The sequence below is a fragment of the Phoxinus phoxinus genome (genome assembly GCF_949152265.1).
Source record: "Phoxinus phoxinus genome assembly, chromosome: 19".
NCBI classification, from domain to species: Eukaryota; Metazoa; Chordata; class Actinopteri; order Cypriniformes; family Leuciscidae; genus Phoxinus; species Phoxinus phoxinus.
In genome coordinates this window covers 31,150,298-31,170,265 of record NC_136894.1, presented here as the reverse complement: position 1 = coordinate 31,170,265, position 19,968 = coordinate 31,150,298, and the positions used below count along the sequence as shown (strand labels likewise).

At 40.6% G+C, this 19,968-nt stretch overlaps 1 protein-coding gene across 5 annotated transcripts; it reads left to right on the top strand.

Annotated features, from left to right (window-relative positions):
- Positions 1-1,166: 1,166 nt before the first annotated feature.
- LOC306987589 (uncharacterized protein) lies at positions 1,167-17,428 on the top strand. Of its 5 annotated transcripts, XM_079591998.1 has the most exons (9): positions 1,439-1,557; positions 9,486-9,526; positions 9,615-9,899; positions 10,188-10,220; positions 10,402-12,106; positions 12,212-12,562; positions 12,854-12,925; positions 16,517-16,546; positions 16,674-17,428. In XM_079591998.1, the coding sequence occupies exons 5-9, from the start codon at positions 12,046-12,048 to the stop codon at positions 16,844-16,846; spliced, it is 687 nt and encodes a 228-aa protein (XP_079448124.1). In that variant the 5' UTR covers positions 1,439-1,557; positions 9,486-9,526; positions 9,615-9,899; positions 10,188-10,220; positions 10,402-12,045; the 3' UTR covers positions 16,847-17,428. The 5 variants fall into 5 exon arrangements, with proteins under 5 accessions (XP_079448125.1, XP_079448127.1, XP_079448124.1 ...); XM_079592001.1 differs by lacking the exon at positions 16,517-16,546 and having other exon boundaries at positions 1,435-1,557; positions 16,752-17,428; XM_079591999.1 differs by lacking the exons at positions 1,439-1,557; positions 9,486-9,526; positions 9,615-9,899; positions 10,188-10,220 and adding an exon at positions 1,167-1,271 and having other exon boundaries at positions 12,084-12,106.
- The last annotated feature ends 2,540 nt before the right edge of the window (positions 17,429-19,968 follow it).

Genomic DNA, 19,968 nt, shown 5'->3' with positions numbered 1-19,968 from the left:
AAGGTAAAAGATCAATGTCATGTCATATATACAAATACAGAAGACAGAGGAACATACAGAACACTCAAAAAATAAAAAAAAATGTGTCCCAGTTCAGAGGCCATGGAAGGTCGGACCAGCGCTGTTAAATGTGAAAAATGCTGTATGAGATATTTATATATATGAGATATTTATATATGAAATATTTATATAAATGTTTTATTTACGAAGTATGTTGTTGGCTATTTCTTCTTTTTATTTACAAATAATGCAGAAGAAGCGGTAAATTATACAGAGACAATGCACATTTTTTTATTAAATTATTTCCATTATAAATGGGTTTACTGTTAATATTGTGATGATTCTTTGATTTGTTTAAAATGATTGATTAAATAATAATGATACAAATAATAATGATTGCAATTAGATTCGATATTACTGCCTGTTTTTTGATGAAATAATGCAAGTTTCATGGCTGGTAAACAGTCCTGTCAGTCCTCTGGCTTACTGCATTGATTTAGATTAGTTCATAAACTATATTACCTCAGACTTCATACGAATCATGTAAACTTTATATTATTTATTATACAGTCTCAGTTTTCGCTATTAATAGTCTGACTTTGGTAGCCAACTAGTTGTCAAGTCAACGATGTTAAAAATGACCAAATAAAAATGCAACAAATGTTCAGACTTTTATGTAAAAGTAAATTTAATTCAAGTTTATTTGTATAGCGCTTTTTACAACACACATCATTTCAAAGCAGCTTTACAGAAATGCATGAGTCTATATTACAATTTAGATCTGTTATCAGAGTAAACTGTCTAAGTTATGCATTTCAGAAATGTACATATACAAAAACTAAAAATTTATTAATTTAAACAATTTAATAATTTAATGCAGACACATTTAAGCTCATTGAAGTAATAAATAGGCTACTAGTTTGTTAACAAATTATTATGACATTTAGAAATTTTTTGCATGGGTGCATGTTAATTACCTGATATCTGGTTTGGGATTGTAGTTTGTACGACGTTTTGTAAAACCTCAAAATAGTAAGGCATCTGTTCTTCAGTCTACATAGGAGAGTTGCGGCAAGGTGCCCGGACCAATATGGCGGCGCCGTTGACGTACGATCCAGCGAGTGAGGCGTCTCGTACACGGCTGGACTGGGCTCGTAGCTCGGCTGATCTGACTGAGATAAGATTTCTCCAAGTAGTGCTCACTGCAGAGTCAAATGACGTCCAGCTCATCCTCTCTGGACGTTTAACGGGGTGGAGGGATAGAGTTGTGGGTAGGGTTATATTGTTGTACCCGTGACCTATAGGTCCAAATTACAATCGCTATATAATATACTAAGACACGTCCACTAAATAACCACTAGAGGACATAGAGCTACCTAAAGGAAAATAATGACCAAATCAGACTCCTCCTTTGACTGCGAGGAACACCTAAGTAAGTGTAAATACTTTCGATTTGAAGTAGGCTATTACCTTTTGTGACCACTCATTAAACATTTAGTAATTTACAAAGATTTACGCTCCGAAGATGACGCATCGACTCGTCCCGAATCATATCAGGTAAATGTCTTAAATATAAATCCATCTTGTGTGTTTTTGTGTTATTATACAACAAATTATTTAGTTTGTTTGTGGAAAACTAAACATGCCGTGAAGCCAATAAAATGAGTCATTGCCTTTATGATTGTGTCCATTCGTGTGATTGTCCTGATGACGATAATTAAAGGCTAATGATATATATATATATATGCTATTTATTTATTTAAACCAAATTCATGTGTTTTAAAGTTATGTCAGTGTAACAACTTTCTTAACCATTCCTGCCAACATACTTTTAAAATGTAAGGCCTATTATTTAAATATAGCCCACAGCTAAGTTGTATGTTTGTCTCTTATTTAGGCAAAACCTTTGTCTCTGTCATTTCAACTAGAGTGGCCTCATCGTTATTTGTTTTAAAATCCAAGTTAAAAACATTTTTGTTTGATAAAGCATTTAACACATGCTGACGCATTGTATCGTATTATTATTTTAAATCGGTGAAGCACTTATTTTATGGTATTTTACTTACATTTATATTTGTACTGTTGTTTTATTGTTGTTAGTTTTTATTATTTTGTATTAGTATTGCAAAGCACATTGGACAATGTAAATTGTATTTAATTGTGCTATATAATTGCCATTGCCATTCTCTATTTAGAAACAAAATATAAAAACAACAACAAGACTTCTACTGGCTAAACCTTTTGAGAGAGTCAGCTGAATTTACCTGTTAAGAAAGTTTAAAATATTGTTAGTGGGATTTTGTTATTGATGTAATTATTCACATAAACTAATTTATATTATTCATAATAATACTATAATTTTTTAATTTATATAGCGCCTTTCCAACACCCATGGCCGCTTCAGAAAGACAGGTTAAGGAACAGAACCAATTTAATCAACATCAAAGCACAACACACATACCAAGGGTATAAGTAATATAAGGCAGAAGTCGCCTATAAAGATAGGGTAAAGATACAAGCAAAAAGGGATTGAAACAAATAACATGTCTATAACAAGGTAGAATTTACAGACTGCGGAAGAGTATTCTGAGGAAATACATGTTTTTAAGAGTTTTTTGAAGGAGAGAAGGGTGGATGCTTGACGGATGTCTTGAGGAAAAGCATTGCACAGCACAGAAAGCCCTGGCTCTCATAGTCACCTGACTAAACTTAGGGGTGACTAACAATCCCACACTAGAAGAGCGTATGGAAAGAACAGGAGCGTATGTAGCCTATGTAGTATGTAGGACCAAGGTTATGAAGAGCTTTGTGAGTGAGAATTAGTACCTTAAAGTTTATACGCAAGGAAACCGGAAGCCAATAAAGGTGATCAAGTGGACTGCAGAGTTTTGAACATTTTGTAATCGTTTGATATTTTTAGTTGAAAGGCCATAAAGAAGTTAGTTACAGTAATCTAGTTGAGATGTGACAAAGGCATGTGTTATGGTTTCAGCAACCTACTGACTAATATGTACAATATGTAAGAATTTTGTAATAAAATTTCCAAAAAATCACTACAGTGTGATATATTTCCTGCAGTTGTACTTACAATATCTCAAAAGTTCCCTGAGATTTTTAATTGCAGAGAAATTCCAATTTTAAATAATGTCTCGTGCATGTTCACTGTCGCCTGTCACTGACGTAATATCTGCGTTATCTCTGGTTTCCACTCGTACTGCTGTAGCAACAGAGGTGAACGACTGCGTAACGTCTAGCGGCGCTCACGCTATTGTTGTTTCGTTCAAACATTATGGATCATGGCACGCAGACTTTGGGACAAAAGGAGAACTAAAACGAGGATCAATATCAGTGTGGCGTTTTCGAGACACCGAGAGCTAGCAAGCGCGACTAACTTCCACTCGACAGAGACGCCGAGAGCTAACGTCCGTGACTAACTTCCACTCGACAGAGACGCCGAGAGCTAGTGTCCGCGGCTAACTTTCACTCGACAGAGACGCTGAGAGCTAGCGTCCGCGACTAACTTCCACTCGACAGAGATGCCGAGAGCTAGCGTCCGTGACTAACATCCACTCGACAGAGACGCTGAGAGCTAGCGTCCGCGACTAACTTCCACTCGACAGAGACGCTGAGAGCTAGCGTCCGCGGCTAACTTCCACTCGACAGAGACGCCGAGAGCTAGCATCCGCGGCTAACTTCCACTCGACAGAGACGCCGAGAGCTAGTGTCCGCGGCTAACTTTCACTCGACAGAGACGCCGAGAACTAGCGTCCGTGACTAACATCCACTCGACAGAGACGCCGAGAGCTAGCGTCCGCGACTAACTTAGACTTGACAGAGACGCCGAGAGCTAGCATCCGCGGCTAACTTCCACTCGACAGAGACGCCGAGAGCTAGTGTCCGCGGCTAACTTTCACTCGACAGAGACGCCGAGAACTAGCGTCCGTGACTAACATCCACTCGACAGAGACGCCGAGAACTAGCGTCCGTGACTAACATCCACTCGACAGAGACGCCGAGAGCTAGCGTCCGCGACTAACTTCCACTCGACAGAGACGCTGAGAGCTAGCGTCCGCGGCTAACTTCCACTCGACAGAGACGCCGAGAGCTAGCATCCGCGGCTAACTTCCACTCGACAGAGACGCCGAGAGCTAGTGTCCGCGGCTAACTTTCACTCGACAGAGACGCCGAGAACTAGCGTCCGTGACTAACATCCACTCGACAGAGACGCCGAGAGCTAGCGTCCGCGACTAACTTCCACTCGACAGAGACGCTGAGAGCTAGCGTCCGCGGCTAACTTTCACTCGACAGAGACGCCGAGAACTAGCGTCCGTGACTAACTTAGACTTGACAGAGACGCCGAGAGCTAGTGTCCGCGGCTAACTTCCACTCGACAGAGACGGCGAGAGCTAACGTCCGTGACTAACTTCCACTCGACAGAGACGGCGAGAGCTAGCGTCCACGACTAACTTCCACTCGACAGAGACGCCGAGAGCTAGCGTCCGCGACTAACTTCCACTCGACAGAGACGCCGAGAGCTAGCGTCCACGACTAACTTCCACTCGACAGAGACGCCGAGAGCTAGCGTCCACGACTAACTTCCACTCGACAGAGACGCCGAGAGCTAGCGTCCACGACTAACTTCCACTCGACAGAGACACCGAGAGCTAGCGTCCGCGACTAACTTCCACTCGACAGAGACGCCGAGAGCTAGCGTCCGCGACTAACTTCCACTCGACAGAGACGCCGAGAGCTAGCGTCCGCGACTAACTTCCACTCGACAGAGACGCCGAGAGCTAGCGTCCGCGACTAACTTCAGCTCGACAGAGACGCCGAGAGCTAGCGTCCGCGACTAACTTCCACTCGACAGAGACGCCGAGAGCTAGCGTCCGCGACTAACTTCCACTCGACAGAGACGCCGAGAGCTAGCGTCCACGACTAACTTCCACTCGACAGAGACGCCGAGAGCTAGCATCCGCGACTAACTTCCACTCGACAGAGACGCCGAGAGCTAGCATCCGCGACTAACTTCCACTCGACAGAGACGCCGAGAGCTAGCGTCCACGACTAACTTCCACTCGACAGAGACGCCGAGAGCTAGCGTCCGCGACTAACTTCCACTCGACGGAGACACCGAGAGCTAGCGTCCACGACTAACTTCCACTCGACAGAGACGGCGAGAGCTAGCGTCCGCGGCTAACTTCCACTCGACAGAGACGCCGAGAGCTAGCGTCCACGACTAACTTCCACTCGACAGAGACGCCGAGAGCTAGCGTCCTCGACTAACTTCCACTCGACAGAGACGCCGAGAGCTAGCGTCCGCGACTAACTTCCACTCGACAGAGACGCAGCTCTTACATGAGCTTTATTAGACAGGTGAGCAAATGTACATAAAACTAATCAATGTTTTACAGCTCAACATGATGAAATGTTAGAATATGATCAGTATGTTATTCTAATGTTGATCTAGTTTACTGCTAGTCTCATACAGACAAACTAACACACAGAATAACATCATAACTGTAACACACTCAGATGCAGTTTAGTGTGATAGTGTAGACAGTGAGACAGCGCTGCATTACCTCACAAGCTTCATTCGTCTAATAAACTGTCCTGTGTGAGTAATTCAGCACTTGTGGGTACGTTAGTTCGGTAGAATGGAATGTCCTCATTCCTTTATATCCGCGGGACTCGCGTGTGGCGCTGATATCTGTCTCTCATTAGCACTCGCGCGCTGCTTCACACCACAGTCATGATAAAAACATCAATGTATTCACTCATCCATAAACATTATTAGATCATCAGCTTGACGACAAGATCAATAATTCTGCAGGAAATTTTGTGTCATCAACGTACGCTTTTGTTATTGTAAGAGGTTAGTGACCTTCTAAATTGATCTACATTATTTATACTTACATTAAATACTAGACTCGACAATACTTAGTTTGTAATTTAGAAATACATTTGTTTAAACATATGTATTGTTTTATACAAATAAACAATTGTATTTGAAAACGTGTATTTTGTTCATTAAAGTAATGTCATAAATAAAAAAACACTAAATTCACCTTTACTGCGCATGCGTAACTGTACGTACACACCGCCGCCGACTTGAGCTTCCAAAATTACCGGAAGTCATTCATTTTCAATGGAAGCTTCTCTCGGCTGCAAGGAGCGTCAAATCCATCGGTGTCGCGTTTTGGGCGTTTCGAGCGACCAGAGCGTCAATCAGAAAGTTGAAAGTAGCTCAACTTTATGGTAATGAGCTATGACGCGGTTCAGCGGCAAGCAGCGGCAACGAATCGGAATATAGACGTCCTTCACGCTGGCTGATTCCGGAGAAACATACGATGTAAACTTTCGTTCCTACCCAAACATTAGTTCCGAGAAAATGGAGGAGAAGCTAATAATCGCCGTTGCTGGGTTTCCTATAATTTATGATATGACGTTGTTTGCTTATAGGAACGAGGCATGGGATAAAATAGCTGGGATAGTTGGAGGGTGTCATGAACCCAAAATCTCCGAGTCCGACGTCTTCTCCGCAAATACAATAAAGCAGCACCAAACACAACAACTTTGCGATTATCCATAATGATCCAGTGATACACATTTGAGAATGAGCGCAACTTTTATTTGAAATATTTACGAACGCTCGTTGTAAGTGGGAATGCAATTCATTTGCTCACGGTAACACCGATTTGACACTAATGCAAATGCAAATAATAATAATAATAGCTAATAATAGCTAATTATTCTTTTTTTCCCCCCGACCAAATGTGACCAAAACGGTTATAGAAATGCTGTCATTATAAAAGGTTTCTTCAATGTATTGCTTGTTTTTTCTGTTTATTAAATTTCATGTTGTGACCAAAGACTGTAAAAAAAGGTTGTGACACTTCTCTTCTCCCTGCTACGTCAGAGCGGCCAAAGCGTCAACAAGCTTCCCCGTACTTTTGGACAAGCGTCCTTGACAGGGCGGCCATAGCTTTTTTGCAGCTCAAGTCGGCGGCGGTGTGTACGTACAGTAAAGCCTCACTGAGATTATAGACGGAAACATAAATACAAGTTATCGCGCAATTCGTCTGGCAGGATCATTTTTATTTAGGAAAATATCTTGGCATTCACTGAAATGCATTCAAGGCTGTTCAAGGCAACAGCATTCAGGTCGCTCTCACTCAGCATTATATGTTTGGTCTAAAACACGTCTCATGTTTCACCGCAGGACAGCAAATGTGAGTAAATTCTGTCTTATCTTTGCAGGACTGTGATATGAAGAGTGTGTAATATATTTTATCAACAGTGTGAAAGTGAACAGCACATAACAGGCACAATACCGGCATAAACATCAATATCTATTAGTACAATACGCGTCACATGACTAAACTTATGTCATCCGTTTTAAATCCCTCCGTTTTGACAGTCCACACTACAACACGAAAACAGCGTTTTCAAATTTATCAACTTAGGAGAGCGTTTTTTAAAACGCTGTCTCAGTGTGAAAGGAAGGCCGAAACGGAGAGAAAAAGATGCGTTTTCAAACAAAATTGTATTAGTGTGGACAAGGCCCATGACCATGCCTTTTTAAAGGCATACTATGCAGCTTTCCGTTTTTGTCAAACAGCGACCCCTAGTGTCGCTGTGGAGTACTTGCATTGTCGTAAGAAGCGTCGGGCATGGAACAGGGACAGATAGAAGATATTGACCAGGTGTTTCACGATTTCATACAAATATTAGGCTACTGCATAGTCTACTGAACTACTGATGATGGTAATAGGATAATAACAAGTTTATGTCAAGTGTTAGACTACTTTATAATAATAAAGTAGCCTACTGCGTTTGACGTTTTACATGATTGCAGCTAAATCACAAGTAAATAGCCTATAGTCTAGGCCTGTATAATTTAATTTGTGTTTTTTGATTGTAATGTAAACATTACAAAATGCCAGATGACATCAATAAAGTTAAATGTGCGTCGCATTATTTCATAACATTGGCCGTTATGATGTCATGAGACATGATTATTGCAATTTATCATAATAGGTTACAAATTGTGCTCGTTTACACTATTTACAACCTCTAGGCTTATTTATGTCCTGATAATTATGTGAGAAATTGATGACTGTTCTCATGATAATCGCAGGAATAAATGTCAACAGCGTCTGATATAATGAATGAATGAACAGCATCGTAAAAAAATGACATACAAGCAAGCGCAACAACATAGAACGCAAACAAGTTTACAAATAAGAGATTTATTTACTAGTCCATCAACAAGATCGCCAGGTCAGCATCGCTGCTGCATCCAGTGCTGCTTTTTAGCTCGCGTCCACGAGTGAAAGCCTGACCGAGTGACTCTCGTCCGGTTCCTTACGCGGTCAGATTCTCTTTTCCTTTTCCTAGTCTCTTCCGACCACGTTTTCTTTGCTTTTTCCATCGTCGAGTATCACGTTTGAAATGCGCTCAAGTGTCTTCGTGCTTACAGAGCGACCGGTGTTTCATATGTTGTTGATGTGTGTGATGTCGTTGCCGTAAAGCAAGTCGTGATTCTTGCGAGATTTGTCGGTGCGCTCCTCTCAAACTTGCATTGCTGGTTTTTCCAGCGGCGTCCCCCCCAAGCTTTACTACCAGGATAATTCGCCCTATACTATAATAATAATAATAATAATAATTCATTACATTTATATAGCGCCTTTCTGGACACTCAAAGCGCTTTACATAGAAGGGGGGATCTCCTCAACCACCACCAATGTGCAGCATCCACCTGGATGATGCGACGGCAGCCATATTGCGCCAGAACGCCCACCACAGACCAGCTTACTGGTGGAGAGGAGACCGTGATGAAGTCAATCAGTATATATAGGAGGATGATTAGGAGGCCATGATGGACAGAGGCCACTGGGCAAATTTGGCCAGGACACCGGGGTTACACCCCTACTCTTTCGAAAGACACCCTGGGATTTTTTGTGACCACAGAGAGTCAGGACCTCAGTTTAACGTCTCACCCGTCACTACACTGGGCCGTTAGGACCCACACAGACCACAGGGTGAGCGCCCCCTGCTGGCCCCACTAACACCTCTATCAGCAGCAACCTGGTTTTCCCAGGAGGTCTCCCATCCAAGTACTAACCAGGCTCAGCCCCGCTTAGCTTCAGTGGGCAACCAGTCTTGGGTTACAGGGTGATATATGGCTGCTGGACTATGAGTTTGTTTACCATCGAAATGACTTTGAAGCTGTTATATTAAGGTACATTTTCTACATAGTGTGCCTTTAAGAACCGGGGTGACCGGAGCAATCTTAAGCTTAACCCTAACGTTTTAACCCTAAAAGCAGGGTCAAGCATGAAGTGTTATGTTTGGAGTTAATGGTCATTCACCTTCACTCAGACCAAGTGCTATACCTCTTTGGAAAGTTGTAGCTTTAAGTAAAGATCTGAAATATGATCATGTACAGATATACCACATAACGAGCCCTTCTGTATTCTCCTCAGGCCGAAATGGTTGATTTTACTGCTGTTGATTTCTTTTGCAAGTGAGTATTGTATTTCTGCAATGTTTTTAATGTCACCTTTTTTTTATTTAAAGAAAACATATTAATGGTCCATTGTTTATATCCTCAGGTTGTGCTCCTCTACAGAAGCCATGTATTGAGTGTGCTTTATCTTGTGATGATGCTCATGAGCTGAAGAAACACCAGAGCGTTCTTGTTGTTGTAGAACATCAATCAGTTGATTTTATTAATGAAATCCGTACGGTCTCCAGTTTACTTAAAGGAAAACACTGTTCTGTTGTTTTGCCGAATTGTTCAAACATCGACACAGACACACAGTTCACATTAAGAATGTATCCTAATGATAAAGAGCGAGTATCTGAGCATTTCTATATGAAAAATGGTTTAAAGATTGGTAAGCTCATAAATCATCTAACTTTGTAATGTTTTAAAGAATTAGTTCACGCAAAAATGAAATGTACTCATCCTCATTCTGTCCCAATGCAGTAATATTTTCTTTTTCTGTGCAACATATAGGTGGATGAATAATAATAAAAAAAAATAAAAAAAAAATATATATATATATATATATATATTTTTTTTTTTTCATTTCAATTTTCATTTAGATTTCATTTAAAAAATGCACATCTATATTCATTCTGGACAAGTGATTGATTTACTCACCTTCTCAAATTTTCCACAGACTGTATTTCGGAGGGCGTTTCAGACACCCGAGGTAAGTAAAACCTAAGTAAACTTGATTTTTAAACACCGCATCACTTTGTATTAATTTAAAAAAGTGACTGTGCCGATGTTTGAACCGTCATAAAAAAATAGCAGGAACTTGGTGTTGAAACTGAACTTTGTAAACTGAAACTACAAAGATGTTATTTCAACCTGCTTTTCTTTTAATCCAGATGATGCAGATATGAATCACTCAAACAAACTCCTGGTCCTGCTGCCGGTTTGCCTTTGCATCTTCCTCTACCTTAAGGGATCAAGCTGTATTGCGAGTAGACGCAGCATAGTTCCACCATTCATGTCAGCGAGGGACATGTCTTGATGTGCATAAAGCATTACAGCACCCTGCAAAAGTGCATTAGACCATTATTCTTGCTAAGCCAGGCTGCTATAAATAGTTTTTATACCAAGGGTTGGTTTCACAGACAGGGTTTAGATTAAGCCAGGATTAAGCCTCAATTCAATTAGGACATTTAAGTAACTTTTATAAACATGCCTTCTAAAAAACCATTACTGGTGGGAATCTTGAGACAAAACAATGCCACTGATATATTTTAAGATAACAAAATTTACTTTTTTAGTTAAAACATGCCTCTGAAACTGGGGGTGAATATCTGTCTTTCCCTGCATTCTCTTACTCATTTGTCCCTGCAAAAACTGAACTGTCAATTTATATGCTCCTTTCTTGTATTTTCTTATCTTGATACAGCATTACAACACATGAAACAATCATTGTAGACCTCAAATCAACACAACACTGCAAAACAATGGACTTTCTCAGACCAGAAGATCTTTATGACCAAAAGTGCATTAAATAGACAATTGTTATTGCTAGACCATTTTGCTATAAACTAGTTTTTATATGACATTTTGGTAACACTTTATTTTACAGTGCCCTTGTTACATGTAGTTACTGAAATAATAACTATAAATTATGCATAGTTACATGCAACTAAACCCTAAACCCAACCCTATACCTATAGTAGGTACACTACATGTACTTGTTACTACACCGTAACACAGACACCTTAAAATAAAGTGTAACCTAAATGTATTTATGTTTTTCCCTGCATACTCATTTTGACCTTTATAGCTGCCACTTTATATTATTTTTTTTGGCATACAGTTTGTGTGTGTGTGTGTGTGTGTGTGTTAAAAATTGCATTCCATTGATGTGAAACAATAATGTTAAAAGTGCTGTATGTCTGTGGTGTTTCTATATTAAATATTTCTGTATTTAAATGTTTCTTAAACTCTTTTCACTACATTTCTTTCTTTACAAAAGGTATACCTCAACCCACAAACTACGCCCCTGTGTTCACAGATAGAAATGACAAAGAAGTCAGAGTGGAGTAACAGTGCGAACAGTCTTTATTAACTCCCAAATATAAAAAATTGAGAATAAACTCTGTCGGCACACTGCCTTGGACAATCACAAAATAAACAGTCCAATCACAATCAGCACAGCATAAGTCTCTCTCTCTCCCTGTCCCAGATCTGCGGGTGCTTATGTCCAGTCCCTCCACCAATCACTAGAATTAGAGATAGGTGTTAGTTATCATGCACTTGACCTCCTTATCACCGCTCGTTCCCCAGACTCCACTTTACTATGCCACCCTCGCCACAATTTGTATTAAGGATAATTATGTCATTGCAGGTTAAAGATTGATAAAGCTGTAATACAGCACTGAAAGTTACATGGAAGCGGTTATTCAAAGCTTTATGGTCTGGAAAGGAAGTGAATCACTTTGTGGTTTTAGTGATTCTGCATTGTGCTCAAACCTGTAGTTTGATTGGCACCATTACGAACGAGAGACACAATGGAGAAAATCATTTTCTTTTGTGTTTGTTTGTGCAGGATTATGCAGATCACTTCCAGTGGTAAAATTTATTCTGCTTTAAGCTTTTACATCATTTAAACCTAAAATATAACAGAGGTTTTAATCTAAATAATGTTAAAGGCTCAGTTCATGTTTTTTCCCCCAGATGTTCCAGAAGATGAAGTGACTCTGTTCAGAGTCGAGCTGAACGAAGACATCAGTCTAAACTGCAACATGACCGACAGATATGAGATCGCCTGGTATAACCAGAATCCTGATTCAGGACGACTAACACTACTGATGATTGCAAAGATGAGCAGTGCAGCCGGAAGAAAACTCCTAGTAACATACAATCTCAACAGAAGTCGTCTGAAAGTTGATGCAGACGCAGAGATCACTGCAGTCACGCTGGTTATCACTGGAGTCACCGAGTCAGATTCAGGACTTTACTTCTGTGGAACTAAATCTGTGTCTTCAGAGATGCACTTCGAGAAACCCATCAGACTGGAGATGAAGGGTTAGTACTGGCGACTTAATTTCACTCAAATCTTCCTAATGCTGAGATTGTTTTGAAAATTATTTTACCATTGCTTAGTTTATTTTAATCATTACTATAGTGATCATTACTATAATGCTGCTAGTCTGATCAAACCTCTTGCACTAACCATTAAAGTTGAGTGTGAAAATCTGTCTAGTTAAGGAGAGCTGTGCTGTTATAATAACATTGGAACTATAATAATATTGAAATTCATTTTGATGACCTTCTCTTTGTTTTTGATAAAGTGATCATACATTAATATATTTTCAGATAAGCTGACAGACAGACAGAACAAAGATAAATCTGTCACAGAACCGCCAAAGTGTGAAGTTGAGATCACAGGTAAGAGTGGATGTTATTCTTGTGTATCAAGGCTAGATTATTGTAATGCTCTACTGGGTGGTTGCACTGCACGCTTAATAAACAAACTACAGCTAGTTCAAAACGCAGCAGCTCGAGTTCTTACTAGAACCAGGAAGTATGACCATATTAGCCCCGTTCTGTAACACTGCATTGGCTGCCTATTAAACATCGTATAAATGTTAAAATATTGCTGATTACTTACAAAGCACTAAATGGTTTAGCTCCGCAGTACTTGAGCGAGCTCTTAACGCATTATAGTCCTTCACGTCTATTGCGATCTCAAAATTCCGGCCAGTTAATAATACCTAGAATATCAATACCATTCAAATACCATTCATCTGGCCCGTGCTAGTTAGCATTCTTCCCTGGATTTTCCCTCTTTGTGCTTTAGCGACCGCATTCTGTGTAACTTTCTCATTCTTCTTTCGGTGAAGCACAATGGATTTGCGTTGTTGCCAGTTTCCATGCTTTCGCGTCATTGATTCGCTTCAAGCGACGACCCGCACGGTAAGTGTGTGAAACGTCTCATCTTGTCACATGCTATTTTTGGAACATCAGCCTCCGATTCTCAAACCTCCAAGCTCGATGAGCTGTTCTGAGGGGCCAATCCACTTTGCGCCCCATTAGAAGAAAGCTGCCATTTTTCAGCGATCTTCACTGTGAGATTTCAAGGCCCTGGAAGTAGCCTTTCTCTGCTCGGCGAACTAATGCTGCGGCCCTACCTGGTGGTTCTGTGGAGCAGGGCTACATGTGCACTTCAGTGGTTGAGGACACATTGGCCACTCATCTTTCACCTTCTTCCGCTCCTTCCTGAAAGTCCCCCCTCTTTTTCCTTCTATCATTCGCCTACCAAGTGGACGTCCTTAAGGAAATGGACGAGGAGCTCCGCAGAGATACCGACCTTTCTCTAAGTGCAACTAAGCACACTGCACGCGTGGGTTTGGTGGCTGTTTAGCACCACCTATGGCTAAATCTCACTGAAATCCACGAAAAAGAAAAGGTCTTTCTACTGGACGCTCCTATCTCCTAGTCAGGTTTGTTTGGAGAGGCGGTCAATTCAGTGGTTGACAATTCCGAACTGCTAAGATGCCAGCGGTTGCCCTTAAGCAGTTCATGCCTAGGAGGGCTCATGAACCTCCCACTCCTGCCCCCGCACCCAGGGGCCGCTTCACACACAGAAAAAAGGCCTCTAGAAAGAGTGACAAGCCGAGACATCCCCCGCCTGGCAGCGCCCCCGTAGATGCGTTGACACTAAACCCGCTGCTTCAGCTTTCCTGAAACCGAGAGCTTCCCCCATCTCAGAAGGCAGGGACAGACCACTGAAGGGTATCTCAAGCTTGTGGAGGATCTGCAGGGTCTTTCTGTGAGTGAGCCTGGCATGGAGTTTGGCCCAGGTCTTGTGAAGGTGACAAGACACCTCGCCACCTCTAAGGATCTCTCACTGGGTGAGAGACACAATTTCTTTGGCTTATGAGGTGCTGACTTATGTGTTAAAGCTCACTCTACTACTGTAGGAGTATCACGTCTTCCCAGGCTCTTTTTAAGGGAGTTCCTTTGGAATATATTTGTGTGGCGGCAGGTTGGTCCTCTCCGCACACTCTTATCAGGTTTTATAACCTGGATTTAGATGCGGCCCCTGGTTCCCGGGTTCGTTCCGTATGAACTGGTCGCTTCGGTCCTAGTTCAGTTTGGTCTAGCTCAAAAAAAAAAAGTTCAGTAATAGGAGAGTTCCTTTGTTTAGCCAGATCCGGCAGAGCTTAGCTTGGCGTGTGTGGTATATCGTTCCCATTGCGTCATCGCTACGCAGCATCGAGTGAACCTTTGAAAGAAAATGTCTGTGGTTACTTGCATAACCCATGTTCTCTGAATAGGGAATGATATGCTGCGTTCGCTGCCAAGCTCCTCTCGCTGCCGAAGGGGCTTCTTCTTCGGTGGAAAATCTGAGGAGCTAATGGTGCGTTCGCTGTATAAGAGTGAGTGACGTAGCGCTGCCGAGGAGGCGCCCGCGCCATCAGTTAATGAATTGCCGTGATTCTAAACGGGTTCAGACAATCAGCACCAATCAGTGGTATGATTTCCCCGAGGCGTTCCCATTGCGTCATCACTACACAGAGTCTCGTTCCCTATTCAGGGAACATGGGTTACGCAATTAACCCGAGATGTTTTGTTGGTATAAATTAATTGGTATTTAGATTCAGTGGCCCTCATTTATGAAAAGTGCGTACACCAAATTTCCAGCGTACACCTGGCGTACACCCAAAACCACGGTGACTTTGCGATTTATCAATATGGACGTTGGCGTACGGCACGCTCAAATCCTACGCCAGCTCAGGAGGTGGTGTACATGTACGCACGTTTTGAGTTAGTGCTGAAATGCGCAGAAAAACAATTCCTAACACCACAAAACGCACAGACAAACTAAAGATATGATATATTATGACCCACTGTAAAAAAACAACAACATAGAAATGATAAACTTCAGAGTTTATTTTTGTGAGTTAAGCCCGGCAGGTGCGCACGGACTGGGTTCAGGAATGACAGGCTTTCAATGACCAAAAAATAATTCAGACTGACAAAATAATTAAAATGACATTCTTCTTCTTTAAATAATAATAATAATAATAATAATACAAATAACAATAATAACAACGACATTCTTCTTCTAAATAACAATAAGCGTCATTAATTATCAAAATCGTAATACTAATAAGAAGAATATTACAAATTGTCATGCAATTATTCACATCATCATCGCTATTGTACGCCCCAGTACATGTGACGTCATGCGAAATTCAACGCTAATAGTTTCAAAACACGTGCTGTAAAATAATGCATTGTTGTGATAGGCTCAACCAACCAGCGATTTAAACTGGATTTCCACTGGAGAAGTTTCTCCTCTTTGCCGTCTTCCGTGTGTCCATGGTGTAAAATGAGGGCGTGGGGGAGGCGGAGACGTGAATATATAGGGGCGTGTTAATCTAATGACGATCGTTTTCAGCCGCCGCATTTATCAAGGGCAGGTGTTGCGTACACCTGAATTTCAAAGGTACGCACAGCTTCATAAATCAGGCGGTGAGAGGAGTGTAAGCATAATCTTACGCCAACATATACGCCCGTTTCGACGCAAGATTGATAAATGAGGGCCAATGTATGTAGACTCAGTGATGCTATTTTTTATTTTTTTATTTTTTATTTTTATTTTTTTATAAAACCAGTTAATTAAGATCTTACCATTTTTTAGGTTACCCTTTTTCAGTATATACTGTAAGTTTGGACAATCAAAAAGTTTTTTTTTCTTGATCTGAAAATTTCTAAAGGCCCTGATGTGTCATTATGCACCATTTATATTACACAAAGGACAACTTAAAGTTAAAAACTACCCCAGACAGCTTCATAGTGTCGGCCCAGATCTGGTACACATGGGTTCCTCACGTACGGGATGTGGGCCGGATCTGGGCCGACACTATGAAGCTCTTCTTAACCCACTAACCATACAACTAACAACTAAAACAGTTTTTTTTGTCTGTTTGTTTGATAAACTGATCATTTTTACTGGTCTTTTTGTAACAGAAGAGCCAAAAGACGCTGTTGACATCACAGGTAACACGTTGATCGTTATCTTGGATGTTAATTTTTCATAGTGACAAGTACTAATCCAGTACTAATACTAAAGTTATGAGTTAATACTGTCCGTTTATGAATGTGAGTAACTCTTCTGTGTCTGTAGACGAGGTGACGGTGACGGAGCGTGTGTTGATGTTCGCTGGTGTTGGACTGGCTGTGTTTGTGTTTTTTCTGACTACAGTCGTCGCCGGAGGAATCATTTACCATCGCGGTTGGCAGAGAGGCTTGAAAGCAGCGAAACATGGAGCTCTGATGGACCAAAGATCAGCTGAATGACAGATAATCCTGCTTTATTTTACAATCTAACTCAATATAGGCCTGTCCCTGAGCTTCACATTGCCAGTTATATCAGCACTGCTATTGTCACAAATTAAAATAGCAAATTGTGGCTCAGATGTCTTTTCCTGTTGGCCTGATTTCACTTCCGTTTCAGAGAAACTGAGATGATGTGGTCAATCTAGCCAGTTTTATAAACAGCAACACAGTCAGTAATGGTGTGTTTATTATCCAGGTTTGTGGGGTTTATTTGTGCTTTCAATAATATTCAGTTAAATATCAAATAACTTCTGTCGCTGCCCCAATGTTTATTAGTTCAGCATATATAAACAATATTCAAAGTTTAGAGTTCAAGTGGTATGATTTCCATAACTGCAGTTTTTACATGTAAAGAGTGAGCTAAAAAACAGCAAACATACTTAAATATCATTAGGTATCTTTAGACATTATATATTTATCTATGAGCTTTAAAGCTGTTTTCAAGAGAAAATATAAATGCAAACTATTCATGATTAAATAAAAATGTCAACAGATGTCTTCAATAATAAATGTATCACTGAGAGATCTGATCAAATAAACAGCAAAATAATAATTATGCTTTTGTGTGCATTTTCTGGCAGAATAATTCCCAAAGCTAAACCTGTTCAAGCACAACTGTATATATTCAGTCATGACTCATGTCAGATCTGCCATGACAATGTAGAGAAGAAAGAAGGTTTCACATCAATGTCATGCAACAAACAATAATGATTTCCTGCCTGACTGCATTATGATGATGCAAAGAAAACCACAAATATGCGGTGAGGGTGATAACAATCTGACTTGCTGACTCAAAGGTCAAATGAGCGAATAAGCTAAGCAAGTTAACTAAGGCTAATAGAATACATTAGTAAGACTTAAAACCATGTTTTAAATAACCGAATCAAGGAGAAGAGAATGAAGATGCTCCCTTAAAGGAGTCATGAACCACTTTTAAACATAATTTTTCATAATGTTCTCTGAGGTCCAATTATAATGTGATAAAGATTTTTTACATCAAATACATCCTACTTTAGAAATTAGGCTACGTGGCATCGCGAGAGAGTGTGTCATAGAGGCAAGGTATGTGTGGTTGCAGCATGGGGACTACAAACCAAGATGGCCACCCGGTCCCGGACTACAGGTACCAGGTTCCTCAGCGGTGGGGACAGCTGTTGAGTGAAGGAGAAAAGCTGTAAATGAGCTGAGAACTGAGAGACTGGCTGTTTTGTGTTATATAACATTAAGAGAATCTGGAAGAGTGTTTTTGATTAAAACGTTGAGTTTTGAGTCGATTATTAAAAAGAAACTGACTTGATCTCTGCCTGGACTCGATTTGAGAAGCAACCCACACTTTGGTGATACCCTATTCTCACGATGCCACAGCTTTCTATCCCAGCCGAAATCCCGCAGCATACACATGCACAGCTCTCCGTTGCACTAATATATAATAAATATTGGGTCACACTTTATTTTAATGTGTCATTGTTACAGTGTAATTATCCATGTACTGAGTAATATTAATGAACTACATGTACTTACTATAGGGTTAGGGTAGGATTAGGGTTTGGTTGAGGGTTAGTTGCATGTAATTATGCATAATGTATTGTTATTACTATTGTAAGTAGCCTACATGTAACATATGTAACAAGGACACCGTAAAATAAAGTGTTACAAAATATTGTTATATTATAGGCTATAAATATTATGCAAGCAGTAAGGTGAGCCACATGACTATTTCCTGCTTTCTCCCCACACACACACACACACACACGCACACACGCACACACACACACACACACACGCACACTCACGCACACACACACACACACACACACACGCGCGCGCGCGCGCGCGCACGCACGCACACACATTGAATTAATTATTGATTTGATACCATACTTGCAATCTATTGTGTCTTGAGGATCTAATGCAGTACAAATTGACTGTCTCTTTCCTTTACACAGACTTATAAAGCTGATGCACGTATCTCTCTCTCTCTCTCTCTCTCTCTCTCTCTCTCTCTCTCTCTCTCTCTCTCTCTCTCTCTCTCTCTCTCTCTCTCTCTCTCACACACACACACACACATAACACATTTTTGACTAGACGGACAGAACAAGGAACTGACAGACAAATTAAGTAAACTTGTGTGTAAATAAAAGCCCGACGTTGCACTTGAAAACATTCTAAAGTCCATTTCCATGACGCAGCGATCACTGACGATCGGCTTCCCAGCACTGCGAGTGCCCCCCCCCCCCCCCCCCCCTCTCTCTCTCTCTCTCTCTCTCTCTCTCTCTGTTTGTGTGTGTGTGTGTGATGATGATGATGAAACTTGTAGGCATATGTGTTTTTTTTGAGTATCATATTTATACATCAGGGTTTTATGGCTCATATAGCCTATGCAATTCAATAGCTTTGTTTTTACTATACAAATGTGTTATTAAAAAAACTTGAAACTGAAACGGATTGGTTTAGCGGCTGATGAAAAGGATAGGCCTACTTGATGTAGGCTATTAGATGTATGATTGATCTTTGATATACATTTCAATTTCAGGAAGTGCTACATTTGTGGGTTACGTTCAGTTTTGGGTTTGCTCACTTTACTTCACACTAGGGATGGAGAAATTAAGCCTCTTTATCTCTGTTTGGAGAAAAGATTAGAAGCATCAAGAGTGTATAAAACAGCGCCATCTTGTGGAAGGTCAAATTTACAGAAGCCACAAACTCCGTTGTTTTATCCACTAAGCAAATAAAATCTTGAATACGCTGAATGTGCTTAGTTTTCTTATCATATTATTTACATATTAAAGTGTGGCAATACATTAAATGTAAAAACAACAATAATTATAATAATTATAATTAATATCAACAGAGTTGGAGGCAAATGATGCCCTAATTATTGTATGTGGTTAGGCTATATAGCTTTTATGGCAGAATATATGATAATGTAATATAGGCGATACATGAACAAAACAATTTTTTAGTAGGCTAAATGGACATTGACTTGAGCAATCACGTGACTTCAAATAAACAGACACTGCTCCGGGACAAAGGTATATAGGCTGCTACAGTGAGTGACTGAGAAACATAAACACAGAAGAACT